The sequence below is a fragment of the Fringilla coelebs genome, assembly GCF_963513975.1.
Source record: "Fringilla coelebs genome assembly, chromosome: 2".
In the NCBI taxonomy this organism is placed as follows: Eukaryota; Metazoa; Chordata; class Aves; order Passeriformes; family Fringillidae; genus Fringilla; species Fringilla coelebs.
The window spans coordinates 101,193,842-101,221,647 of NC_140029.1; the positions used below are offsets into that span (position 1 = coordinate 101,193,842).

The 27,806-nt window shown below is 39.8% G+C and overlaps 1 protein-coding gene across 2 annotated transcripts; it reads left to right on the forward strand.

Moving 5' to 3' along the window:
* Positions 1–597: 597 nt before the first annotated feature.
* On the forward strand, positions 598–27,119 carry BACH1 (BTB domain and CNC homolog 1). Of its 2 annotated transcripts, XM_084226661.1 has the most exons (6): positions 598–729; positions 12,297–12,594; positions 14,432–15,817; positions 17,445–17,651; positions 23,737–23,829; positions 23,927–24,111. In XM_084226661.1, exons 2-6 carry the CDS (start codon positions 12,355–12,357, stop codon positions 23,972–23,974), a joined length of 1,974 nt encoding a protein of 657 aa, XP_084082787.1. In that variant the 5' UTR covers positions 598–729; positions 12,297–12,354; the 3' UTR covers positions 23,975–24,111. The 2 variants fall into 2 exon arrangements, with proteins under 2 accessions (XP_084082787.1, XP_084082786.1); XM_084226660.1 differs by having other exon boundaries at positions 23,737–27,119.
* The last annotated feature ends 687 nt before the right edge of the window (positions 27,120–27,806 follow it).

Consider the following 27,806-nt stretch of genomic DNA (forward strand, 5'->3'; position numbering starts at 1 on the left):
GTTAAAATATCCTAAAAATGAAATTCCTATTAGCAATCTTGGCAGTGCATCCTTTGCTGCCGTTAATGTTTTATTCAGGAGCTTCTGGAGGAGGCCGCCTTCCCTGGTAGGCTTGGATAAACAGGTACGTGGAATTTGGGAGGGAGGGAACGGAGAGAGGGGAGGCGGCAGGGAGGGAGAGGAGGGAGGGAGAGGAGGGAGGGAAGGAGGCAGGAAAGGAAGGAGGCAGCGAAAGGAGGCAGGGTAGGAGGCAGGGAGGGAGAGGAGGCCGGGAGGGAACGGAGGGCAGGAGGCAGGGCAGGAGGCAGGGCAGGGAGGGAGGGCAGAAGGGAGGGAAAGAGGCAGGGACGGCAGGCAGGCAGGGACGGCAGGCAGGGCGGGCAGGCCCAGGGCCGGCGGGCACCAGGTCCCGGCGCTCCGCAGCCGCCCCGTTTGCCGGCGGAGCAGCGCATGCGCAGCGCGCGGCGGTGTGGGCGGCTGCGCGTCGGGGGCGAGCGCCGCGTCCAATGGGCGCGCGGGGCGTGCGCGGGGCGTGCGCGCGGGGGGGGCGGGCGGTGCTGCGGGCAGTCACCTGACGGCGCGCGCCGCAGTCGGGCCGCAGCCGGAGCCGGGAGCGGCCGGGCTCGGGCGGCGCGCGCGGGGCGAGGAGGGACGGCGTGAGGCGGCACTGGCGGCGGCACTGGCGGCGGCACTGGCGCTGCCCTCCGGCCTGCGGCGGCGGGCACCGAGGTAAAGCCCGGTGAAGGGTTGGCGGCGGGGGTGCTAAGGCGGTACCCTTCGGGTGGAGGGCGCGGTGAGGCGGGGGTCGCCGCGCCTTCACAGGGGTGGAGTCGGTGGTGCGGCCTTTTCCCGGTGCGGCCCGGCCCGCGCAGGGTCGGGGGTCCCGCCCGCGGGGGCGCCGGGGCGGTGGCGGAGGCGCTTCGTCAGCGCCGGGCACCGGCGGCGGCTTTCCCTCGGCGGTGCCCTGCTGAGGGTGTTGCCCCCCTTGCCCCGAGCCCGCTCCTTGCTCGGTGCCTCGGCCCGGCTCGCCGCGGTGCCCTTGGCTCCGCTGACACAGGCGTGACTGTCCCACGCCGCGCTCCCCGGTACTGTGCGGAAGGGCTGGCTGAGCCCCGCTGGGAGGTCGGCGGGATCCCCGCTCTGCCGGGCTGGGGCGTGCAGCTGGTATTCGTTTCCCTTTGGAGGAGCCGGGAAAGGTCTGTTTTAGATTGTAAACAACGAAATACAAATCCTGTCCGTCCTGTTCTGTGCTGAGATCTCGGCATGCTTTGGGACTTGGTGGAAATGTAGTAATCACAAAAGAACAGTTACCCCTTTTAGCCTGACAGTAATCCCAAAATCATCTACAACTCGGTCTTCCAAATCCTCATTGAACTAAAAAAGGAGGGAGAAAGTGTTCTAGTAATAAAGATAACTGTATGTGGAGTAAATTTTAACAGACGCGTTAATTTGTGGCACTTGAGGAAGGCAGTTTCTCTGTGTGAAAAACATCTGGCTGCAGTAATGGAGTAATTGCAATCCAGAAGCACTGTAAATTAAGGTGATGCGGCACTCAGAATGCTCTAGCATATAGAGTCAGTTCTTTAATCTCAAGTATTACACTATGCATAAGAAAAGAAAGGACTATATTCCTGTCAACATGATGAGTCTGTATTAAACCATCTGAGGTAGATCACAAAATATGATTTGTAATATGAGTTTAACTTTAAAGATTACTTAAATAGCGTAATTGCTCTTGGATGCCCTAACTCAAGTGAATAAGCCTTATGTGCCTTAGCAAGCAGTGGGGCCCAAAACAGGCAGATTTGCTAAGAGAAACAGTTGTCACTGAAAACTCAATACCCACTGTGTTTTTCAGAAGGGTTCCCTTTGACCTGGCTTAGTAAATGTGGAAAAAAAGAATAGTATTTGAAATTCTTGAGAACTTCTAGAGTGTGCTTTCCAATTTACTTCAAAAAAGAGCCCACTCTTGTTGTCTGGTTTCATCTTGTGACGAGAACAAAAGCATAATAAATGGGGTGTTTGGGAAGTTTGCTTCACTAGCACACTCCTGATTTTAACTAAAATGCTGAAGTACAGCTTTAGCTTCCATCAGCTGTATCTTTGAGTTCATGTGTAAAAATGTGTATGATCTCAATGTGTTAAATGTTCAATTGCTTTAAATAGGTTCAAATATTCCTTTGCAAAAGATATTTTGAACACCAATAAATTTCTTATTCTAGAAATGGTCTAGTATTAAAACCCATACCCTTCACCTGATCCTTTGGATCCGGTGGGCACTCTTGATAGTTGTAGAATAGACAGGTCTTTGCACGTGAGTTCTGTAAGTCCCAAATAACTCTGCTCTGTGGTTCAGGCAAACATAGCTCAACAAGTCTCCTTGTCATTGTCATCCCCACCTTCCCTGTCTGATAATCAGCCTGTTTCTATAAACACTTCATGGGTTTTTTTTTAAGCATAGTCCTGTCTTTCTATCAGCACTGGGCATACTGGTGTGGGGGCAAAGAAGAATGGTAATCAGTCAGAGGGTTCATGTTTGTGTCTGAATGCTGGCATTTTAATTGTCCTGTAGAACTCAACCACTGAAAGTTTCATGGCGGAGGTTTTGGGGAGCAGGAGAAAACACTGTGGCATTCATAATGTGAGTCCTGTTTATATGTAGTCCTTAGTCAAACCAGAGGTAGCGTGTTAGTTGATGCAAGTGTGGGTAGGAACAAAACATTGAGTGAGCCAAAATTAACTGCTGAACCAATCATTAAGTTGTGTAGATTCAGCCTAATGTGACCACAGTGGGGATAATGTGTGAAGATCCACCTGCAGGTTTCCCTGCCCCCACCTCTAATTCAGAGGTAAGCAGTCTGGAGAGGAGACTAAAAGTGATGGAAAGGCTTTCTTTGCTGTAACAAATGAAAGGCTGCATCACAAGTCACTCTGTTTCCAGCAGTATGCAGTATTTTTTTGGTTAAGGCACTCTGAAGGGTGGAAGAAAGTTTTGTTCTTGTTAAGTATGAAGGGAAAATGTAGTATTTGGTATAAAAGTGAATTAGAAGGTCAGAGTAAGGCTCAACTGACCGATCAGCAACTGAAACTTTAAAAAGGGGAAAGTGTGCTGTGAAGGGTAAATTGACTTTAGAAGCATTGGTGAAATACAAATAAATTGAGTTTAATCATTAAACGTACATTGGAGAGTGGGAGATGTGTAGCCTAGGGTATCAGTAACTAAATGTCTTTAAAAGAGAGCCTGTGTCTTAAAGAATATTCAATTAATCTTCAAAATTGTATTGAACTACTTTGCTTGTGAATGACTTTATTTGAGCTGTTGACATAATGTTTGTAGGTGTTTGGATTCCAGTCTTGGCCCATTGACAAATACTATGATAAGTAAATATATGGCACTTGCTTGCCCTGTTCATGCTACTTTTAAGGTCATCAAATCACAGAATCCTGGAGTGGTTTGCATTGGAAGGGACCCTAAAGATCATCCATTTCCAACCCCCTGCCATGAACAGGGACACCTTCCACTGGATCAGGTTGATCCAAGCCCTGTCCAGCCTGGCTTTGAACACTTGAGGGATGGGGCAGCCACGACTTCTCTGGGCAGCCTGTGCCAGGGCCTTACCACCCTCACAGGGCAGAATTTTTCTAATAGCTAAGCTTTCTTTGATTTGAAGCCCTTCCTCCTTGTCCTGCCAGTCCAGACCCTTGTCCACAGTCCCTCTCCAGCTCTCCTGGAGCCTCTTTAGGCACTGGAGCTGTAAGGTCTCCCTGGAGCCTTCTCCAGGATGAATACCCCCAGCTCTCCCAGCCTGTCTCCAGAGCAGAGGGGCTCCAGCTCTTAGAGCATCTTTGTGTTCTCTAGACTCATTCCAGAAGATCCATGTCCTTCTGATGTTGGGGTCCCCAGAGCTGGAGATCAGTATTTCATGTGGTAGCATCCCAAAAATGGTTATTTACACGTCAGCTAGTAAGATCGTGTCTTTTGATATCATGTGTCAGATAGGAAATAATCTAGAGTTTCAGGATGGGAAGACTGAGACAGTGTGATGTAATTTGTTGGAGACCTTTACTAGACCTTTACTATCTGAAGCCTGGTCTACTACATATGCATATATATTTAAGTTTTATTATTATATATTGTTAGTTCTGATAAACCTGTGCTGTTCTGTTTTTATAGAAATATTTCTGAAGTTGTTTCTGATTTATGTCTAAAACATTTGCAGGTTTCTTTCAGTTTCACATACTGTGAAGAACAGTTGTGGAAACAAATCAAAGTTAAACAGATAATGCCAGAAATGAGATTTTAAATATTTCCAACCAGTATTTTCTTTGACTGGGAAATATAGCTGTTTTGCAGTTCTTTCAGCTTGTTTCTTGTGTCCTTCTAAGGATATTAAATGGTTAATTTAGTTTTCATCATACATATTTTGACATATATACTTGTAAATGGATTTAATAGTCATTCAGATGAAATTATTAGTGTGGTTTGTTTAACTGTAGCAATGAGTAGAATATGTAGCTCTAAATACAAAGGTGTTTGTCCTTTAAGCAAAGGCAGGCGTTGACAGTAGATTTTAGTTGTGCATGCTTTACTTATCCTAAGTGAATATTTTATTATCTAACCTAGTTCTTATTTAAGAAAAAATAAAAGCATTTTTTACTTGTATTTTTGGGGTGTTGTGTTTATGGTTATTTTTATTGTTGATAGGTGCTTTGGAGTTTTTTTTAAAGTTCTTTAGAAAGTCTGTGCATTGTTTTCTTTCCAGAGCAATTCTCTGTGATTACCAGTACAACTGAAGGGCTGTACGCGATGGAATTTTTCAGAGGAGTCTCTGAAATCCCTTCAGACCTATTTCATTTTTTAGCAGTGAAACAAACCAAATCCCACAATATGATTTTCATCCCTGATCCAAAAATTAAACAATTAGCGTCATCTAAAATAATGGGAAAGTGCAGAGTAGTTTGGGATTTATTTGGCTTTGATACAGACTTTGTGTCATCCTCTGGGGGAAGCTTTTCAAACTTCTGTTCTTTGGAAAATGTCTATGGTTACATAGTATCAATCTCTTTTTTCCTTTTAAAATCATGACTTCTGCAGGCTTGTGACTACTAGCGTTCTCAGGATCCCCCATGCTCTCCTTCCCATGTCCCAATTTCTCATACAACTTGCAAATACTGAGAAAAAAAAGTGTGTATTCAGTCTTAAAACCTGGAAAACAAATTAAGACTCTTAGCACAGACTTAGGACTTGTCAGACTTCCGTGATTCTTTTTAATACTCACTTGTGACTTGACAGGAGTCCAAGTGCAGTGTTTAAAATTAAGCTACAAAAATACAAACTAGTAATTTTTTAAAATCTCATATAGGTAATTAAGCTGTGAATAATATCTTCCATGTGTTGGACTAATAAAGAAGACAGTTTAGAATTATGACTCCCCTAATAACTGGAGATTAATTATACTTTCTTCCTAAAGGAGAAAGCATTGTTCTTGGGCAGCAAAGCTTGCTTTTTGCTTTTTTATCACTTTTTTCTTTTGCAGTCTTTTTGAAGATGAAGCAATGAACATGCACACTAAAATGCTTGTTCATTCTTTGTCAGCATAATGTGAATCAGCAGCTATTAACCACTGTAGGCATTCATCTGTAATATAACTATTTCCTTAAAAGGAGAGATAGCTGGGGGCAAGGACAGAGAGATAAAACCGTAGAAAAAAAGCCTTTGCAGTGTGTTTTGAATGAGCTGTGTCTTATCTAAACTGTCTTGTTTTAGCAGTAGTAAATTATAGTTGTCACTTTGAACTTCACGTGTGTGGATGACAGAACTTTTTTTATAGGCTAAAGTAAATGTAAAAGTCAACACTAAGAAAACTGGTGGAATGACTGACCTGCTAGAACTTATTCAATAGATCAGCATAATAGGAGTAGCATCAAGAGTTTTTTTTTTTCTCCAGGCTATATTTTTGAGGGTCTACAATTGTATTTTTACCAACTGAGGAATTTGTAGTGTTCCAAGAATACAGATATTTTAGAAGCATGGTGCTAACTGAACAGTCCCTGCTAGGTGATAATTTAATCATGCTAGTTTTATAATTTTTGTGATCATAACTGAATTTACATCTGGGTGCCCAAGTTCAAGCAGCTTAGAGAGCAGTGACAGCCCAGGTGTGTCCTGCGGGAGCTCTACAGCTACCAAGGGGAGCTTTGCTCTCTGCTCTTTTATTTCAGAACTTCACCAGTGTACAAGTGACACTTTCTGCAATTGCTAGAGAGGATTGATACCCAGTGTGGTATTGCTGGATGCTTGTTCACTAAGGAAGGACTGAGGAACAGGGTTTTGTTTACATTTTTAGTAATTCAGGTAACCTTAAGCTGGATCATGTATGAAAATTATATGGTGGTATAGATCAGAAAAAAAACAGACACAGGTAGGCTGAGTTGATTTGGATGGTAAGGCTGCATAATTGATATCTGAGGAATAAAAAACTAGCTCTTCTTTATAGGAATATCTGAATTGGATTTATTCACTGATGGAAAATAAGAGGCTTTTGCTGTTTAAAAGAACACTGAGCTCATGGGATATAACTCTTGTAGCTCAAGTGGTTTTGCTTGTCTCTTGCTAGAACTATGGCTTAGTGGAGCTTAAAACAGAAGGACCACAGGTCCTTATTTTTGCTCAGTTGCTCTTAGGTATGTTACAATTGATGGTAACAAGGTAGATTCTTGTGTTTTATTTGGCAGTGAGTCTTTGAGACCATTATTAGGTTTGGATCTTAGATTGGGTTAATTGGGTGTCTTTGGATGAGTCCTCTCTTCCTCATTGTTCAGCTGGTGATAAGGAAATTCCTGGTCACAGAGGCACAGTGAGGTCCTGCTGGATAGGAGTAGCTGCTCTGCAAGGCTTACTGCAGTGCCAGGTCCTCAGCTGTCCAGGAGAAGAGGGAGAGTGTCAAATGATTTCTGTATCAAAACCTCCAGTTTACTCTGCTCTTCAGTCTGTTTTTTCCTGAATTTGAAAAACCTGGAGTTTGGAGGGGAAAAAAGAATTTGGAAGACAAATTTTGATATGTGGAGATGGATGCTGCCTCTGGATTTGGTGTTCCCAGTGCATCTTGGTGACCATTAGATACTGGAATTTAATTTTCCAGGTCCTTGGATTTAGCATGAAGAGTGAAAATTGTAAAATGTAATTAGCTGCTTTTCCTGAAAGTCTAAGTCTTCAAAGTAGTAAAGATATGACTGTCATTGGTTTTCATGGGTTTCTGTGCTCTGATTTAGTATATTTAATGACACTTGAAACATTCAGAATGATCAAAAAGTGTTTTGGTAAACATATATACAAATGTGTGTGTTTTTGTCACATTCAATGACAATTGGATGCCTTTTAGCTTCCTTCAACTCTTCCAGGACACTTAATTGTCCACAGGATGTTGAATGCCCTCTTACATGTGGTGGTGATGCTGAGCCTTGTATGAGATTTATGTGTGGATGAGGAATACATCACACTATTTTGAGTTCTACTCTGGTACTCTGTTCCTAGGCTTGTACTCTACCTGCACTGGATACATTCTTCAACAACGTTACCTGTTTTCACTACTAATTTTCTTCTGTAACAGAAACAACAGTTCTTTGTAACTTTAGCTTTACCTGGTTTCAACCATCATGATTCTCATCTTTGGAATAATTTTTTTTAAACTATCAGTGGGGAGACTTTATGATTTATCTGAGGATCTGCACCAAGTGGCTCTTTAAAGCAGAGACTGTGGTGGAAGGAAGTATTTTATATCTACCTTTATTCTCCAGTCAGTTAGTAAAGAGCCGTAATTGTTACCAGGTGTAAGCAATCAGATGAGCAAACCTGCAGCCTAATTTTAAAGCACCTTACACTCACTGTACCTCACTATTACCTTCCTGTAATAATGTAATGAATGATTGAATGCATGAGAAAAATGAGCCTTGGATGAGAGGTGTATTTTAGTGAGTCCTGATAAGCATCTTGCTTTGGTCTCTATACTGTGAAATTAAATGTGTATTCCTTTTTTAAATGTGATTGCAGTACTGATTTTCATTAAGATAAGTATTTATATGTTCTTTGGAAATAAATAAATACATATACATATAGTCATTTGGATGGAGAGATGTCTAAATTTATTGAAGATATGGTAATTTTGCAGGTAACTGTTGGACATAATTTTCATAATTGTATACTAGTAGGGAGAAAAAATGGAGTTACTTCTCTTAGTTACTTCTCTTTGATGAAGGAGAATAAAGTTTTATAGCTGGTACTTAGGAGGAAATATTTTTGTCCTTATGCAAAACATTATTTATCTCAAGATCACTGATAAAGAATGAAAACTTTGTAGTAGCAGGCTTGGTTGTGTTCTCAAAGCAGAACTTGATTGTGCTTCAAGTGTTCATGTAGGTTTTATACTGGCATGTGTGTATGCTTACGTTCACAAGCTTTTTTAATTTTCAGTCTTGAGAATATGGGATTATTAGGTGTGCAGGGTTTCAGGTGAGAGGAATTTGAGGAATGCTCACTCTACTAGTTTTCTTCCACAGACTGAGGATTTGTAGTAAGTGAGCTTTCATGGTGTTACTTCTTTAATCCTTCCAATCTGTGTTATAAGAACTATTTTAAGTTTTGGAAGATTTTTTTTGGACTCTCCATATTTTTTACAGCAATGTCTGTTGCAAATATCTTAAATAATATTCTTGCATGGTTTTTTTTCTTAACATGTTTTGCATTCAGTCACATGGTTGTTGGCACCTCCTTTGTGAGCAGTGATTTCCACATACAGTCATCTGCTTGTGGAATACTTTTCCAAGTTATCTGTCCTTCCTTTTAGTTTTCCTTGATTGAAGGTTACTTTTAAAATACAAATAGCATTATAGGAGTTTTAGGCTGCTTTCCAAGGATATGATTTGTTATTGATGTTTGTAATGTCAGTTTTCCTTTTTACTACCTGGTTGCTGTTATTAATAATATTTCTCAGAGTGGAAAAAAGAGCCTGATAAGTAATATTTGTAGAAAATTGAATTATGTAAAATGGACAGAAAAGCCTAGAAGGCCTATCCTCATGACAGTTGCAGCACAAACTTGTAAGTTTAATTGAATTGTTTTCTCTGCTTCATACCTTTTCCCCTCTTTGTCCACTTAATCATAAATAAAACTGATTTTAAGAATTCTGAGTGCTCTAGAAAAACAGTTATAGTAGAAGAGAAATTAAACCATTTACAGAAGAGAGGTACTTTTTGTCTTTGCTATGACAGGAAGCATTCTTGTTGTGGATGTGTGTAGAGCAAATCTAGTTATAGAGAAGTTATTTTGTACTCACACTGCTGTGGAAAATCTGGTTGGCTGTCGTGACAGATACTATCATAAATGTGGTAACCCTGCCCTTATTACACAACTGGAAAACAGAATTCAGACATTCACAAGTTTAACCTCTGTTAATTCTTAAGTGTAACAGCTTTTTACAGTGGTTGCATTTTCTCTTTCCCATTTCATGCTTTTGTTTTCACCAGCATTTTCAGTTTTCTGGTGCTTTACCTTTGGATTTCTTTTTATCGTTTTTGACTACCTAAATTTTACAAAGACTGAGATGAATTTAGTGTTTGAGTGTAGTGTAGGAGTGATATTTTTTTGGTTTTGTGGGTTTATTTTAAAGGCTCTCCTAAAGTTTGAAATGCTTTTTAAATGCTGCTTGCTATATTATGGATACCTCAAACTTGTCATCCTGTTTAAATAAAGAGGGGACATAACTTGGCTGATGAAGTCCAATTAGGAAGTACAACATTCTGTCAGAGTAAAGTGTTAAATGGAGTTATGCTCAAACTAATTATTTCATTCACTTCTCAAGAAACAGAAGATAGTGTTTCAGTGTTGAGCTTTTTTTCTTTCTTTCTTTCTTTTTTTTTTTTTTTTTTTTTTGGAAGCTTTCCCTCAATGCTCCAAGTAGTTCTCAAGCTGTTTTGAAAGGATGGTGTGTCTCACAGAGAGAAGTGAGAAGGAGGGTTAACTCTTCTTTGCATTAATTTGTCTGTATCTATACAAATAGAAATAAACTAGTGTTCCTTTGAGCCTTCTGTGCTATGGAAGTGTAATGAACTGAACTGGATATTGGAATTGATTATTTTATCAGGAAAAACCCAAAAGCAGCATATATGATATGTGTTGTCTGTCTGAGGACTCTTTCTTCATAGAAGATAGCAAAAAAAACACTTTAAGGCTTGTCTTTAACTCTAGTCTGCCTCATGAGTTTTGCCTAAATGTTCACCCAGAATATGTCCTTGCCTATAATACTTCCCTGCACTCCACACCACTGTGGACTTAGTCTTAAATTTTACTGGTTTGTCCTCTGTTCCTTTTTGGGGTTTTGGGGTTTTTTCACCTTGTAACAAGTACAGAGTTATACTTCATTAAACTCTGTGTGCTGTAAGATGTGAGCAATATGGTAAGTTAGGCTATAGAGCAATCCAGTTAGGAATATATAATTTATATTGCACTGGTTACTTCTCATAAGCTCTTATAAAAATAGAATTTCATTAATAGCAGTTCCATCAGGAATTATTTTGTTCCCATGTAAATTGACTGGAAATTAAATATTTCCTAAGTTAATTAATCTGTAGTCTTGTTATTAGGTATATGAAAGCATTTAAACTGTTTCCTTCCAAAAATAAGCCCTTTAGGATTAACAGTGCATGTTATATAGCACCTTTCCTCTACCACTTCTTAGAGGGAAAAACTCAGATTTGTTTTAGGGATTGTCCCCTCAAAACTTCTGTTTTCACCATACATTCGTACATTTTGTTGGTGAAGCATACAGTGTTCCATAAGGGAGTGGGAAAGGCAGGTAATGCTGATGTGCTCTGCACTTCCTGGGGTCCAGACTAGTACTGTGCTGCTATTGCCACTGGAAATGGGGATCTCTTTCTTCCCCCTTTCAAAGTTCACTCAAAATGCCTGTGTGCCATGAAAATAGTTGGAGCAGTGAGTAACCAGGAGCACAGCTGGCAGCGTGGTTGCTTTTTCCACAGTGTGTTTAAATATGTCCATGCCCTGTGCACTCCCCATGTTGTGAAAGTTTCCCCACACCTGAAACTTGAGCATTTGCACTGGCTACAGTTTCATTATTGTTGGGAGCTGGCAGATGGTAACAACCTCTGTTGAGCAATAGAACGATGAGGTAGTCCCGTGTCAGCTGAAGTGAGTCTCCACAGCTGTGCTCAATTACAGGAACTCTGGGGTCGAGTGTAATCTGAATGCTTGGTTTGTTAAGGTATAACGTGTCCTAGTAATGCCATATTTTCTTTGGAGGATAATTCCAAATCTGACTTAAGTGGTTTCTTGATTGAGCAAAGACACTTCTTAATAATCTTTTTTCTTCATTTTAATTGGAAGAAAGACTGAACTGAAAGTGAAATACAGTGTAAAGATCAAATTTGGAAATACTTTCAAACTTTACACTCTCTAGGAGAACTGCCTTCTCCCTAGCCCTTCTATTTTTCTACAAATTTAAGAATCTTCAGAACCGTTATATATTTCAAGGTTTTAAATATTGTCTAACTTTAACTGTTGCTTATTTTGCAATGAATACTGTTATTTGAGAACTTTGTCAGAAAAGAGACGGTATTCCATTGCCAGGTGATCTGAATCATGATGTTCCATTGGGAAAGCAAACTTGTAACAAGTATGACAAATCAAATAGTCATGAAGGAAAAGGGGGGGGGAAGTTTGCGTTAAGGTGGTTAGAAAATTCGAATTTTAAAACAAATAACCAACTAGAAAATCAGAATATTTTACTAATGCCTGATTGGTTTAGCAGACAAAATACTTTTGAAAGAAGACAGAACACTTATATTTTAGTCTGCATTAGGTGAATCAGTAAACAGAAGTAGCTCACATAGTATTTTGGTGAATTTTAGTTTAATACGTTTGTTTTATTTCTCTTTACATTTTCATAGTGTTAGAGTTAGAATATACCAATTATTAAGAGTGAAAGCTTAGATAATTTCTAGGTGTTACAGTAAATTTATATCTGTGAATCACTTGGCTAAGAAAGAACTGTTCTTTATTGCTGAAGTCCATTTTTTGGTCTATGAGATTATAAAAGCTGTGTTAAGATGTACATATCAAGGTTTGGTACTGTAAATGTCCCGAGCATGTATTTATTTGAAGCACTAATTTGAAGAAGAATTAGATCAGGACAGTGCGCGTTTAACATGCCCATGTTTCAGTACTGATAGGTTCCTGTTGGACATGACTTTCAGGGGTCCATCTTGTTTCTTTGCACCCCTAGGTCTGAAGCACAGAAGCATGCTTTCCACTGAGCCTCACACTACCACCTGTGATACAGAATGTCTCTAAGTGAGAACAACAGCGTGGTGTTTGCCTATGAATCTTCAGTGCACAGTACCAATGTACTCCTCAGCCTTGATGATCAGCGAAAGCAAGATATCCTTTGTGATGTTACAATTCTAGTGGAAGATCAGCGATTTAGGGCTCACAAAGCTGTGCTTGCAGCTTGCAGCAGTTACTTCCTTTCAAGAATTGTGGGCCAGGTGGACGCTGATCTTATCATCACTTTACCGGAAGAGGTGAGTGTCACTCCCTTCTGCATTTTACCTGTCAGTGCTTCTAATCTGCTTTGTTCAAGTCTCTTTTATGGGAGGCTGGCGTTTAACTGACAGTTAAGAGTAGGGAATTTAAGAGCTGAAAGACACCAGCCCACAATCTGGGGTACCAAAGATTTTTTTTTAATTCAAGTACTTAATATATGTTATATTGTAAAGACTAACTGCTGTCTTGGTCTGAGGTTTGTTGGTTTTTGCCAGTGCTTTTATTCTTTGACTTTCATCCGAAATAAAAATTGGATAAATGACTACTGCAGGAATTGCTTTTCTAGGTCAGTCACACTAAGAGTCTTTACGATTTTCTTCTTGCTTTAGCATAGCTAGCTAGAAATGTGTAAGAGAAAGTGAAAGGAGTAGAGTGTTTTTTCCCTCTTGATAATTGCAGTTTTTGCAGTGTTTCTCCCTTAAACAGAAAGAAGGTAGTTTTAAAATACCATTGTATTTTTTATCTCAGTTTCATTTATGAATGCTACTTTTTTGTAAAGCCACTTTTGTTTTGTTAATGTTCGTTAATGTTTTTGTTTATGTATGTTAATGTTTGTTGATTGTTTGTAATGTTTTTGTTTTGTTAACTACACTAAGTCTGAAGACATGTTGACAGCTTATGGATAAACTGTCTTTTACATTCTACTTCCCCGCGTTATAAAGGATGAATGAATGTGGTGGTGTAACCTCCAGAGCATATTTCAAATGCTATTTTAAGAATTCTTTAGGAAGGTCGTAAGTGTTTACAGTTTTAAAGGACTGGTCTCTGTGCAGATCTCATCAACTTCACTTCATGTGTTGTGCTCTTTAAAAAGAACATACCAAAGAACTACTTAAAAAAACTTTAGTAAACAAACCCTCAACTGATTCTTAAAATGAATTGCATGAATAATTCATTATTTTACTGGCAGAAGGATTCAGTCTAGTTAATGCATTGATATAGTGCTTTATTTAACATGAAATACTGGTCATTTCAGTAAAGGCAGGGAGCAGAGTGTGGACTTGAGTTTGAATATTAATAGTGGACATACTGCTTTATTCTTCATTTGCAGAGAAGAGGCTGAAGGAAGTGTCATGTATTTGGTAATCTGTTTGTGGGATCTGTTTGTGGCTTTCTACTTGATTCCTTAGATATTTTTTCGTGTTGAAGATCTTGCGCAGTTTCTAATGATGCAGTTTTTGTTTATCTCTGGGTTCCTTGATAGGCAATTGTTGTGAAGACATAAATGTTCAGTTAAAATCACTTGCTCTAAAGGGGCTTTAAACTGAGAATTCTGTTTGGTGTACCATTTTTGAGTGCCTTTCTTCAAATCTATGGGAGGAAGAAAGGGGTTAGGTGGCTGTAGTAGTAAATAATCATATGTGGTCAAACTCCATTTCTTCAAACTTTTTTTGCATGAATGGTGCATAAGACTAAGTGATTAACAGTAATTGCTCTTCAAAAACTACAAATAAATACCAGCAGCATACTGTAGAGTAATTAGTATACAACTTGCTTTGAAATATATCTTTGTGAGGTTGTAGTCTGGTTACTGATTTTCAGTATACAGCAATATTTTCCGTTCTTAGTACTGCATTGTGAGAATGTTTTATTAAGAGACAGATCACTGTAAAGAAAACGGTCACAAATGTACATGATAAAATTGTATCAGAAGAATTGTTTCAGAATGAGTTTGACCAGGTTTTCACAATAGAACAAGTCTGCTGCTTTTGTCCTGTGCTCTGTCCTGCTGGCAAGACAGGTAAAATTGTGCATTTCTCTGCTTAAACCCAAATTTACCATACTAATTTTTTTTTTCATTTGTTTTTGTAATAGGTAACACTTAAAGGATTTAGTCCTTTGCTTCAGTTTGCATATACAGCAAAACTTGTTTTAAATAAAGACAATGTGTCTGAAGTTTGCAAATGTGCGGAATTTTTGGGTGTACGCAACATTGAAGAGTCCTGCTTTCAGTTTCTCAAATTCAGATTTTTGGACTTTAAATTGGATCAGCAGGAATGTCCTAGGAAGAAGTGTTGCACACAGCATTATCAGAAAGCAAACCCTAAAACTGGCAATGTGGATGATGGAGACCTAGAAATAAATTATGAAGTAGAAGCTCTTCTAGAAAAGGAATATAGTCAAATTCCTGACACAAAGCCCTGTAAAGATGAAGAAAATGCAAAATCATCGCCTGTTCTCCAAAATAATGCAAATCAAAATTGTGATCCTGTACATTTAGAAAGGGGTAGTGCTTCCAGCTTATCTTCCCAATGTCCAAAGTATAGAAAATTCCAGAAAGCTTTTGGAAATGACAAAGTTAATACTTCAGAGTCCAGTTCCAGTATTAAAGACATTCAGGTACCCCCATTTGCAACTTCTCTTGAGAAGGAAATACCTGATAATGATGGCATACAAAAAGCTCAGGAGTGTGTGCCTATGCAGCTGATCTCAAACTGTGAAGAGACTCAGGTAGAAATGGAGGAAGGGGAAGAAGGCATTCAGAAAAAAGAAGAGTCAAAGAGAGGTTCTGTAACTCGGAATGTGTCATGTCCTGTGGAGAAAATGGATCTTGCTGCTTTCCCCCAAAACTCTGCTGCACCTCATGGACTCAATTCTGTGTCTATTTTACATAGTTGTGAGCAATATGGTAACTTGAATTTCAGTAGTATGCAAAACAACACAGTCTTAGCTGAAAAAACTGTGTCAAGTACTGGAGCTGGAAATGACAAAACTGAAAGTCAAGGTAACCCACCTTCAAAGGTGGATTTGTGCATTAGGGAAGCCTCTAACATCACCTCAGCTGGAGATCGAAGCAGTGTGGAGAGAGAGATAGCAGAACAGCTGGCACAGGGCTTCTGGAGTGATATTCACAGCACAGATGCCTGTCAAGTACATTTACCACCTTCTAAAGAGTACTCGGAGCCCTCGTATTCGGGGAAAAAATCAGAGTGTCCGTGGCTGGGGATCAGGATCAGTGAAAGCCCTGAACCTTGCTCTCAGCGGACTTTTACAACACTGAATTCTGTCAATTGCCCCTTTATAAGCAACCTTAGCACTGAAGGATGCTCCAACACCTCTGAAATAAACAGTGGAGATTATGTTCAGGGACAGCAACAGGAACAGTGTCCCTATAACTATGTGATAAGTTTGGGAGAGGATTCAGAGACTGACACTGAGGGAGACAGTGAATCCTGTTCAGCAAGAGAACAAGAATGTGAGGTAAGAATATCCTGATGTATCCTTTGCTTCCCAGTCTTTTAAGGCCATATTAAAAAAAAAAAATCTGAGTTTTTTGTGTTTTGTTGTTTTGGGGTTTTTTTTCTGTGGCTGCTTGTTTTAAAAGTCTGGAACTGAAACTTTAAATAACCATTCAGAGTTATGACCTTTATATGGAAGGTCACTGTTAATTCAGGAAGACTGAATAAAAGTATGAAAGTATTTTTGGTCAGAAACTGAAGTGTTAGATGCCTATATATTAGATCTTTTAAGATTTTTTCTGGAACAACTGTCAGAAAAGGCTGTGAGCCTTAAATCAAGGCATGAAGGTTCATGCTTAGATTTTTTTTTTCTTTTATCTGCTACAGTTTACAGTTTAAGAAAGCTCTAAACTTCTTGTAACCTTTGTTTAATAGAAACTTAACAGTTTTCTTGGTTTTATTCTGAGTGGGGTGAAGGTGAAAGAGAAATGATACTTCAGATTTAATGTGAAGTGAAAATTAAGCTTTTAAGCTGGCTTCAGTAGCTGTGTATTTAAGACTGTTTAATAATATCACCTTCTCTAGCACTAAGTGATATACCTGGAGCAATTTCCATCTCAGTATTTAGAATCATGGAATTGCAGTGTAACTCTGCATGATGAATCATTCAATGTTACAAAAATTCGGTTTTCCTTAAAGCACTAAGGTTTTTGTCTTTCAAGGTGTAGGACCATACTGAGACTGAACATAAGTGGAACATGCCATCAATACAAAAATTCTGGAATGCTAAACAGAAGGCCAGAATTGGTTAAATACATTCCTCACCTTTATGTGACTGAGAAGGTGGTATCATTGTTGAGGACAGTACTCTGGGATTTTTTTATTATTTTTTGCCTGATGGTCACCAGTAGTAGCCAATCAGAGAAAAGATTTCTCTGTGTTCTTTTTAAACTAAATTCAGATCTTTGACCAGAGCAAGGTGAAGTATTCTGCTACTTACTGTACTCAAATGTAAGGATTAAAGTAAAATGTCTTTAGTTGGATATTCATGACCATGGTGCTTATTTTGTAAAGGTAAATATGTTATTCGGTATTAGTCAACACTTTGTGATCTCAAATGCTTTTGTAGCTTGGGTATACAGAGCCTGGTCCTCTGTCTTCTCCAACACTAAAAAATAAGACAAATATTGTAATTTCTGTATTTTAAGGAAATGCCTGTTCCAGATGAACTTTTCCTGCAGAAAAAAAAAGACATAGGTATAAAAATGTATGCAGGATGCAGTCTTAATAGCAGCTTTGGGAAAACTTTAGACTATATTAGTGAGTCTTGACACCTGTTTTGTATCTCACCAAACTGTAACTCATCTTCTTAGAGTGTATCACCTGCATATTTGATGCACACACAAGTAGCTTTCAGCCTACTCTGAATTTGCTTGTAAGGATCTATTGCACCTGTGCTTGAACTCCTGTAGTTGAATCCGCTGGATTTTATCCCATCATCTGATGGTTATGTTAGTTTGCTCTTGCCTCTGAGATGTAGGAATAAAGATGAGTTGTGTGGTAAAGAATGCTTAAAATGGAAACTTGAGTTGTTGGTGTTTGTGTATATCAGTTCCACCTTGGATTTACAACTGTATCTCACATTCTAGGTAAAACTGCCGTTTAATGCACAAAGGATTATCTCACTTTCCAGAAATGACTTCCAGTCATTTCTGAAAATGCATAAATTAACTCCTGAACAATTGGACTGTATTCATGATATCCGAAGACGAAGTAAAAACAGAATTGCAGCGCAGCGATGTCGCAAGAGAAAACTTGACTGTATACAAAATCTTGAATCTGAAATTGAAAAACTGGTATGTATAAATATTCATTGCTGTTGTCATGTCTTTCTCTAAACATCTTGACTGTCTATCTGACAGTAGCTTGAGAGTGGGGAGATTTGCTACTTATTCCACTCAAGCTTAAAAAACTTTATCAGTCTTGTATAACTCTTTGACAGCAGTTCTAGATTTTTCTGAGCCTTGCTCTAAAGTACACGCATCTTTCCTTCTCTGGACTTGTTTCCATTCAAATAAAACCTGCATCACAGCATAATATTTGGTGAATGATGTTTCTGAAACCCATAAGCTTTGAATTTAATTGTACAGAATGATTCCCAGACTGTTATCCTACACTGCTTTTTGCCTCTTCCCCTTTCTTGCTTCAAGATTTTGTTCTTCAGCTCCTGGTATTGCTCATGATCAAGTTTGCAGTTACGCAATTGTTAGTTGTGTAAGTTCTGTTCTTGGAACATATCAACACGGGCTGGCAAACTGTTTCCTGAGTCTTGAATGTTAAAAATGAGACCCTTGCAGAAAGGCAGAAGATACAGAAGAACTTGGGAAGTTGCTTGCCTTTTTAGCAGTTGCATCAAGATTGTGGCTGAGGAATTGATGCATCCAGATTTCTCAGCAGCCATCTGTTAATGTATTTTCTTCTCTTTAAGAAGGCAATAAAAAGATAGATATGTAACTTGAGAGAAATGTAGGTAATCTGAGGTTAAGATTATGTAAAAATAGCAATGGCAAGAAGATAGAGTGGCTTTTCAGAAAAACAAGTCTTTGACTCTCATCTCAGTTTCATAGTTGGTCATAACCATGTGCAGGAAATAGTTCAGTTGTTTAGGACTACTGTACTCTCATTCTTGTTCATGGAGCATTTCAGGCTTGGTGTACCTGAATTTGGTATCTGCATCAGCTGGAATGTAGCAGTCATGTTCAATCTTTTTTGACTTCAAAGTGAAAAGGAAAGTAAAATTCGAGCCAAATGCCATGGACTGGAAACTAGTTTTCTTGTGATTAGCATCTTTCACTGCATCTACTCCTACTTCTGCAATAAGGAGATAGGCTTTGAAGGAAGGCTTGCAGTGCCATAGAGCTCTGATAAACTGACAGAGCAGGTTGTGCTCAATGAAGAAGGTGCTCTGCGAGGGAGAGTAATCAGGTGATTGTACTAATAATATCCTTATTGAAAAGAGAAGTTGCATTTCTGACATTTCAGAACTTTTTGCCTGCTTTTGTCATCATGTTGTCATTTCTGTTATGTAACTCTGTCAATATTTTGCAATACTTGGGCAGGGAATTAAAGGTTGATCTGCAAGATTAGACATGTGGTTGTTTGAGACTAATAATTATAACATAATATCCTCCTTTCTGTGGACCTGTGCTGGAACAGACTGAATGTCTGCAGTTTGACAGGTAACACTGTTCAAGGCCTAGATAATAAGTGTTGAGTCTTGAGAACTGTGAGGTGAGGTCTGAGTTACATGAATCATCCTCTAGGCACAAACATGTTCCAGTTGCATGTGTTTTTTTCAACTGTGCTGAAAGTTTCTTCAGAAATTCCTGAAAAGACTCTGTTTGGAGGTGTTGACCATGCCTGACAGATCATCATATTTGTATAAGCTGTACACAAATACAGAAACATCAAGATCAGTCTAGGCATGATTTCCAGGTGGTTGGAAGAAAAGAGATGTCATGGAGGGTGTGTACCACTATGCATGGTACATCCAGACTGCTTCAGGCATGATGGCTCCTGCCTTGTTCCTGTTCTCTGGGTCAGTCATGTCTCAGACCTTTTAGACTTTGATCTTCTCATGATATTGTCTTTGTGGCTTTGAGAGGGTGTAGCTATAGTTTGACAGCTCTTGACAAGTGGATAATACTCTGTACTATCAGTTAGGAAATACTTTTTCGTGGAATTCCTCACCCTGGTTTTCAGTATGTACAACATGTTCTCTTGTATTAGTTTCTGTTTGGTGCTGCTTCAGTTTTTTTCTCTCTCAGAAGATGCTTGTGGTGTGTTTCTTGGAAAAGTCCTATATTTGGAACAGAATGACCCCTGCCTGACTAGAGGCTGGAGACTAGCAGCTGGCAAGTAGCTTTGCTGACAAGCACCTTGGGGTCTGGGCAGACAGCAGGCTGAGCATGGATCAGCAACATGTCCAGACTAAAATAAAGGCCGTCAGTGTCCTGGGCTGTGTTAACAGGAGTGCAGTGGTTGTTTCCTACCTTGGCACATGTAACACTGAATTGTTTGCTGGGTTTTCACCCCTTCCAGTTCCAGGAGCACATTGATAGGCAGAAGGGACGGTTGGGTGAAGGCCATTGGGACGGCCAGGCCTGAAGTACTTCTGTGATGAGAGGCCAAAGAAATGGGGCTTCTACCTGGAAAAAGGGTGGGGACACCCAGTGGCTACCTGCCACTGCCCATATCTATAGGGTAGTCCTTGAGGTTATACAGCCTTTGGTAGTGGAAGATCTTCAGCTTCCTGGGAGAGTACTTGGCAGCAAGAGAACAAGAGACATGGTCTTAAATTACAAGGGGGATTTCTTGTGAATGTGAGAAAAGTTTTTTTCTTCCAGTGGGGACAGGCAGGCAGTGGAGCAGTTCACCCTGAAAGGCTGTGCATGCGCTGTCTTTGAGGGTTTTATGGCATGACTGAGCAAAACCCTGAGCAGCCTTATCTTACCTGATCTCTGACTTTGTTCTGAGCAGCAGGTCAGACTACAGACCTGCTGAGGTACCTCCTCAGTGATTCTGTGAAATTGGAAATCTTATGTTAAGTTCTACTTATATTGAAGAAAAATATTGTTCAGTGCTGAATCTGTTACCTGGGAGAGTTACCTTTGATCATTTCTTTTGATTTTCTGTATTGATAGTGTCATTTTTTTACCTTCCCATATAGCCTTTGCTTATTTGCCTTTCAGGTGAATCTGGGTGTTCTTGTTGGTCACTAATGTTCTGTATTTGAGAGTGTGCAAGGGTTACTTTAGGAGATGTTAACTTGTTAGAAACAGCTCTTTCAGAGACCCTGTGTATATTCACATTCCTTGTACTTTCTCCTGGACAATGGGATGACCCTGCCTGAGCAGGGAGGTCAGACCAGATGACCCACTGTAGTCCCTTCCAACCTGACCCATCCTTGGATTTTTCACTTGGAAACTTTTAAAATGAGGGCACTTGCAAGGGGGAGCAGAGTAGAGGACAACTGGTCTCAAGAAGCACTACTTTGCTGAAGATTCTGTAGCTGAAGAGGATGTGTCAGTGCTCCAAGGAAAATGTAATTGAGATCTTGTTATATACATTATAGCAGGGTGAGGTGAGTGAACTAAGTACATTCTTCACCAGGAGATTCAAAAGAGCTCTCAGTTTATTATGACCTCAAAAGTAACTGACGTTTTTTGGTAGTATTAGTATAATGCTGATAAAATAAACAATAATATTTAAATGTATTAACCTGTCAACAGCTTCAGAAGGGGGGTGAGGAATTGATGCTGGAATAACTATTTCTGAATGTTCATGTTTGTTTTAAATAGCAGTCTAGATAATTTCATCAGTCCATAATACACAACTGAGTGCCTCTACATATCCAAAAGGTATTAGGTGATCTGCCTAACAGAATGGGAAAGATTATTCTGATCAGTATTGAAAAACATCTGGAGGACAATGCGGGGATCAGTCACAGCTAGCAAAGAAAGTCCTGCTTGTCAAATTATTTCCTTGTGTGATAGGGTAACCCACCCAGCTGATCTAGGAAAGCCAGTAGATGTAATCCTCTTGGACTTCATCAAAGGTTTTGACTGGCTCTGCCAGGATCCTTCTGAACAAAATGTCCAGCACACACAGCTGGGTAAACACATCATGTGGGGGAGAGCCACTGGGTCAGGAACAAATGGTGACAGTGACTGGGTGACATCAGGCTGGCACTGGTCCCCAGTGGGGTTCTGCAGGGCTGCATCCTGAGCCCTGTGCTCCTCACCACCTTCATTAACAGCCTGGACACAGGACTCGGTGGAACACACCCCGTGTTTGCCATTGACACAAGGGCAGAGACGCCCTGCAGAGAGACCTGGAGCAGCTGGAGCCCTGGACAATCACCAGCTGTGTGAAGTTCAGCGAGGGCGAGTGCCAGGTTCTGCTCTGGGACAGGGCAGCCCTGCTGTGTGCGTGGGCTGGGGAACGAGAGGCTGGAGAGCAGCTGGAGAGAGGCACCTGGGGCTCCTGGTCTGACCAGCTGAACACGAGCCAGCAGTGCCCTGGCAGCCAGGAGGGACATCTGTGTCCTGGGGGGCATCGGGCACAGCACGGCCAGCCAGGCAGGAGGGGACATTGTCCTCTCTGCTCTGCACTGGGGCAGCCTCACCTCAAGTGCTGGGGCAGTTTTGGGCACCATGGTTTTAAAAATGGCATTAAGCCATTGGAGAGCGTCCAAAGAAGGGCGATGAGGATGGGGAAGGGTCTGGAGGGGGGAAATCTTATGAGAGGTGACTGTGGGCATTTAGTCTGTTCAGTCTAGAGAAAAGGAGACCGAGGGGAGACCTCATTGAGGTTTTCAGCATCCTCTGGAAGGGCAGGTGCCAGTCTCTTTGTGACCAGTGATGGGACTCAAGGAAACAGCATAAAGCCGAGTCATGGAAGGTTCAGGCTGGATATTAGGAAAACCCTCTTCCCCCAATAGGGTGGTTGGACACTGAAACAGACTCCCCAGGGCAGTGGTCACAGCACCAAGCCTGACAGAGTTCAAGAAGCGTTTGGACAAAGTCCTCAGGCACAGGGTGTGACTCTTGAGGTATCCTGTGCAGGCCCAGGAGTTGGACTCTGTGACCCTGCTGGCTCCTTTCCAGTGTGGCATATTTTATGATTAACAGCTGCTCCCAGTATGCTGACAAATAGAAATTTATTCACCGAGTCCTCTTTCTTCTAATTTTAGACAAAAAGAACTGGCAACAACTGTTCCTCTTGCCAAGTGCTGCCTAAACTTAATCAGTTCTTTCAAAAAGAAGTTGTAGAAGTTGCAGTATGAGGTTTCTCTGCAAAAGGGGATGTGAGGAGTGAAAATAATAAAACTTTCCAAGAGGGAATTGACATAACAGTAGCTGTAACACACAGTCCCTATGATTGAAACTTGAAAACTATTTAAAGCTTTATGTGTCTTCAAAACTCTATCTTCTTTTAATTAATTAATTACAGAATTTAAAATGTATGTGTTGCAACATGTTTGGATTCAGGTTCTTTGTCCTTTTCGTTCAACTTCTTCATGATGGTCTTGGTTGTTCCCTGTCCTTTGCCATTTCCTCATTTGTCTTTATTCAAAAAGTTGCTTGTTTCCATGATTAGACTTCTCAGTTATTAGTGTCTTTTCATCTTTAGCCGGTTCTATCAGAAGCCTCAAAAAAATTCACAACATTGAGGCCAAATAAAAGCTTGATTTAATGCAGGCTACTTTTTTCTACTTGATATTCATTATTGAGTTGCCATCCTGTTTGTTGCCATGTGCTTGGACAATCCTGCTACATTATCTCTAGGTTGTTAGTTGTTCACCACATCTTCTTTCCTTTACCTTTCTTAAATTTTCTATCTAATTTAGGAACTATACTTAACTCCATTGTTTGTCCTGTAGTGGATTTGGCATTTATTGAGAATGGAAGTTACTTTCACCTAGCAGAATAGTATCAATAGTTAAAATGTGATGTTTGATTTTCAGCATTTCAGTTTTAAAATACACATCTCTATGAAGACTGCTTAATGTTTTGTTAGCTCATTGGTAATGGTTTGTGTTATCCTGTAGAACTAGTGTTTCAGAAATATCTACAGTAAGCGCAGCTATGTTTCATTTGCTCAGTAACTACAAATTACTCCTTTGGCTGCCAGCATGGGTTTGGAAAAAGCTGCATATCTGAAAAACTACATCAAATACCTTACCTGATGATGCTTCCAGAGAGGTTATGATTAGGCTTTTGATATGTGTTTGATTGTGTTGCTGCTCTCTTTCTTAATGCCAAATTACTTCTGTTTCAGCAGAGCAGAGTATTTCAAGTCTTGTTTTAGCTTTGATAGGAGCATAAACCATAGTTCTTACGTTGAAAAGTAGACTAAATACTGTTTTTCTTTTTGCAGCAAAATGAGAAGGAGAATTTGCTGAAGGAAAGAAACCACATTTTATCAACTCTGGGTGAGACAAAGCAGAATCTGACTGGACTTTGCCAGCAGGTGTGTAAGGAAGCAGCCTTGAGTCAAGAGCAAATACAAATACTTGCAAAATATTCTTCTTCAGATTGTCCACTCTCATTTTTGTTCCCAAAAAGAGAACAAACAGCTCAATCTGATAGTGAGCTTGTGGTACCAGCATCTGTAGAATCAGCAAATGGTCTTTCAGGCATCACCCCTACAGCTGAGCAGAGTTCCTGTTACCAGTGCGTCAAAAGCGCGTGTGAGGCCACGTACGACCAAGTGCAAGAACTGCATCCGGTTCCTGCCAGAACATTGGAGCAAGCGTCGCTCCTGGAGCCGTGTGGGCAGAGCAGTGGCATCACAGACTTCTGCCAGCAAATGACTGACAAATGCACTACAGATGAATGAATCTCTCCTTCCCATTGCCAGCCTCTCAACATTGCAACTAGAAGTGGGATTGAGCATTATTGGAAAGTAACTTACTAAGTGACAGAAGATGAAAGTTTAATCTTTTGAAACTATATTGACAATTACATGGTCGCCGTTATTACTTGGCAAGCTTTGGGTTTGCTCTGTATAGTTCCAGAACGTAATTTGTATGTGTCAGCCTTGGGGCTTTTTCTGTGTGGTGATGCCAAGGAGGGTTCAGGAAAGCCATTGGAAAGTACAAATTCCATGCACAGGTGCTTATTTGTGAGGAAGTTTTGTTCATGTATAGAGCAGCCTACTGATTTATGCCACAGTACTTAATGCCACTCTGCATTTTAAGGAAAGCCTCCTGTGCTGTTCATGCACAATGACTTCTATATCTGGAATTCTTCTAAGACTTCTTTTTTCCTAGTAGACAAACCTTTAGAAGCATATATAGCTCTGTAGATGTTCATTTTGTAGATGGGCTAAGTTACATGGCAGGATGAGGATATTTTGAAAAGTGCACTCTGGGGTAGCTCCTTGCTTCCTGCTGTTCCCCTCCCCATCCCAGAGAAGACTTTTACTGAATTAAAGTAGTAGGCTACTACTACTGGTTAAAGTAGTAGGCTACTACTACTGGTAGTAGAATTGGTTAGTAGTAGGCTTTTATTGAATAAGTGGTTTTGTCTTGTCGCTCTAGTACAGAATTAAAAGAACTGGAGCAGCAGAGGTGCTGCCACATACTGCTCTCTTCTCTAAATGTAGTGGGAGGAATAACAACGCACTGTGGAAGGCAGACATCTGAAACTGGTGCAGTTCTTGGATGAGTGTGCATTGGATCCTCTGGCATCTGAATCCCATAGGCTTGTTAAAACTCACAGCTCTATTGTGACTTCCTGTCCTAGCACCTTCAAGCTTGCTGCTTCTTTGTGGCAAGTTGGAATCAAACTATTGTGAAAGTCCAAGGACAGACTTTTTTTTTGTTTGGTTTGGTTTTTTTTTAAGGTATTCAGGCCACATTTTTTTCTTTCAGTGCCTAACTGCCTAAAGTAAGTTACAAATATTTGTTCTCTGATCACTGGGACCAGTAAAGTTCTATTTCAGAATCAATCTTCAGGATATTTTATGGCTAAACCTGTCGTATATTTTCAATGGCTTGTGCTATTAGCATAGATATATAAAAAGTTTATTGAAGAAATGAGCTGGAGATATTCCTTTATTACTTTGTGAAGGAGAAATTCAGCTACTGAAAATAATCCCCATTTTCTAGATTTTTACATAGCAGTGGACGCATATTGTATACCAATGATGCTTTGTTATTTAGATGCTATTCTCACACCAGAACTAAGTATTGAACCTCACCACAGAAAACTTTGGGTTTGCTGGTTTACAAAACATGAAGAATCTTGTACAAGCCAGTGGAATTCTTCATTTCCTACCTCAGAATGTGTATTAGCTTTTTGTGTCTTTGTGTGCATGTACAGTAGGCAGCAGCTAAGCAACGGCCCTTGTAAATACTGCTTTTCAGTTTTACCTTGCAGCAAGGCAAGACTTGTTCTTGGCAAGGCTCTTTATTTTCCTCTCCCCACCATCCATAGGTAACATAGCATTAATAAATACAGTAAGCCACTTATTTAAAACAAAAATTTTAAAATGAACAGATTTCAACAGGACTTCTCATAACCAGCACGCAACACAAATGACTACACTACCTCACCTATGGGACTGAAAGCTGATTCAAATCTCTAGTGAATCCTTGGATTTTCATCATATATCATTACTTTTTTAAGGGAAAAAATATGCTGATGGCGCATAGCTTGTATAAATCACAATGCTTGCAGTAATTGAAATTCAGAAATAAATACTACATGGCAGACATCATGATAATTGGATTGAAATTCTTTTAAATGACATAATTGAGATATGATGATCCTGTATATGTATTACTTTATGAAGCTCTCTGGGCTTTTTCTTCAGTTTCTGTAGATTCCTGGTTAATTTAATCCTGTCTCCCTCCCACAGTGCCACCCTGGGAAGCATTTTGCTCTTATGTCTTCATTTTGTTTAAAAACAAGCCAACAAGAAACAATAAAAAACAAAATTCAAAGCCCAAACCTCTACTGTTCATAACTACTATCATTTTTAAAGCTGGTGATATTCTGAAATGACGTGGACAATGCCATTAAAACGTTGTCCTAATAGTGCACATAGTTGGAAATAGAATTCCTTGGGGTCGGTCCTTATAATAATGAGGTGGAGCATCTTTGTGGGGAATGGCTGTCTGGGAGCTTATCCAGTGGCCCAAAGCCCTGACACACTTGGCTGCAGATGTTGGAAAACAAGGTCAGGGATGACCAAGTGTGAGGCTGGAATATCCCTAAAGAGTTGTGCTCCACTGCTGGAGTCTGGGGATCAGCCACAGCTGATGGTGGAGGGATTCCAGGGCAGGAATCATGGCAGTCATTGGCCTGTGATAAAAGTAACATCATGTTTTTAAACCTGATATGAACTTGATGAAGTTTGAGGGTAGGTTTTTGCCTGACCAGCTGCATCTAAGTAATTTTTAAAATATTTATTTACTACCATAGACCTACAAGTTGCATGTTGACTTCTATAAGCCTATATCATCAACTTGCAAATGTTATGAATGAATGACAATTTTATGATACAGAATTCTCAGGAAAATGTTTTTGGAGTTTGGTTTTATTTTTTTCTCTTCCAGTAAAGAAATACTCGTTTTTGAAATTGTAAAATACTTTGTTAAAGCATGTTTTAAAATACTTTGAACAGACTATCTTAAAGCCATATGGGTATGATGGCATACAGATTGTAAAATAAACAGATAATTGCAACAGTTGATTTTGTATTTTTCATAATTCAGTATTTTCTAAGTCTGCAATAAAAACCACTATCCTTTCTACAAAGGCTTTTCTATTTTGTGTAAGTTTTCTGCTGTGAAAGTCTCTACTGGTGCATTAAACAGTTGTGAAAATGGTAGCAAAGTTGTCTCTATATAGTTTATAAATTTAATAGGCCCAAACCAGTAGCTTAGGATTCTTCAGACAAAGCTGAAATCTAATAATGCAGAGAGGGGTAATTGTACCAAAGTTGGGTATTTACTAAATTCCTCATGATATTTCCTCACTAGTGTGTATTTTGTTCTGTTGATTTTCCTTTTTAATTTCATATTCTTAAATACATGAATATTCTTCTCAACCTAGTGAAGATTAAATTTGCCATGAGGAAGACCTGTTGTTTCATATGAATGACAGAGCCAAGATAGGCAGAATTTAAAATAATCCCTAAAAATGGTTAACAAATAAGTAATTAGTGAAAATAATATAGCACTGCAAGTTGAGTTCATCTTTTTAACTTGAGAAATAACATTTAAGGCTTTCTTGGTATATGCTAATAGTATAGTAAGAATTCAGTATGATACTTTAACAAGGTTTCCTAATTTTTTATAATCTATTTCATATTTACTGTGAAAGAGGAAGAGATGGATGTGAGAGATTTGGGAAGAAACAAGACTCAGTAATCAAAATAGCATCCCAGAATATGTATATATTCAACTTAATTAACTTGTTGAAGGCCATAAGTCTCAA

Excerpts from the sequence above, each read along its gene's own strand:
- BACH1 (XM_084226660.1), top strand. The coding sequence starts at position 12,355 with ATGTCTCTAAGTGAGAACAACAGCGTGGTGTTTGCCTATGAATCTTCA. Across the intron at positions 12,595-14,431 it reads TCATCACTTTACCGGAAGAG|GTAACACTTAAAGGATTTAG; the intron begins GTGAGTGTCACT and ends TTTTTGTAATAG. Across the intron at positions 17,652-23,736 it reads AATCTGAAATTGAAAAACTG|CAAAATGAGAAGGAGAATTT; the intron begins GTATGTATAAAT and ends TTCTTTTTGCAG.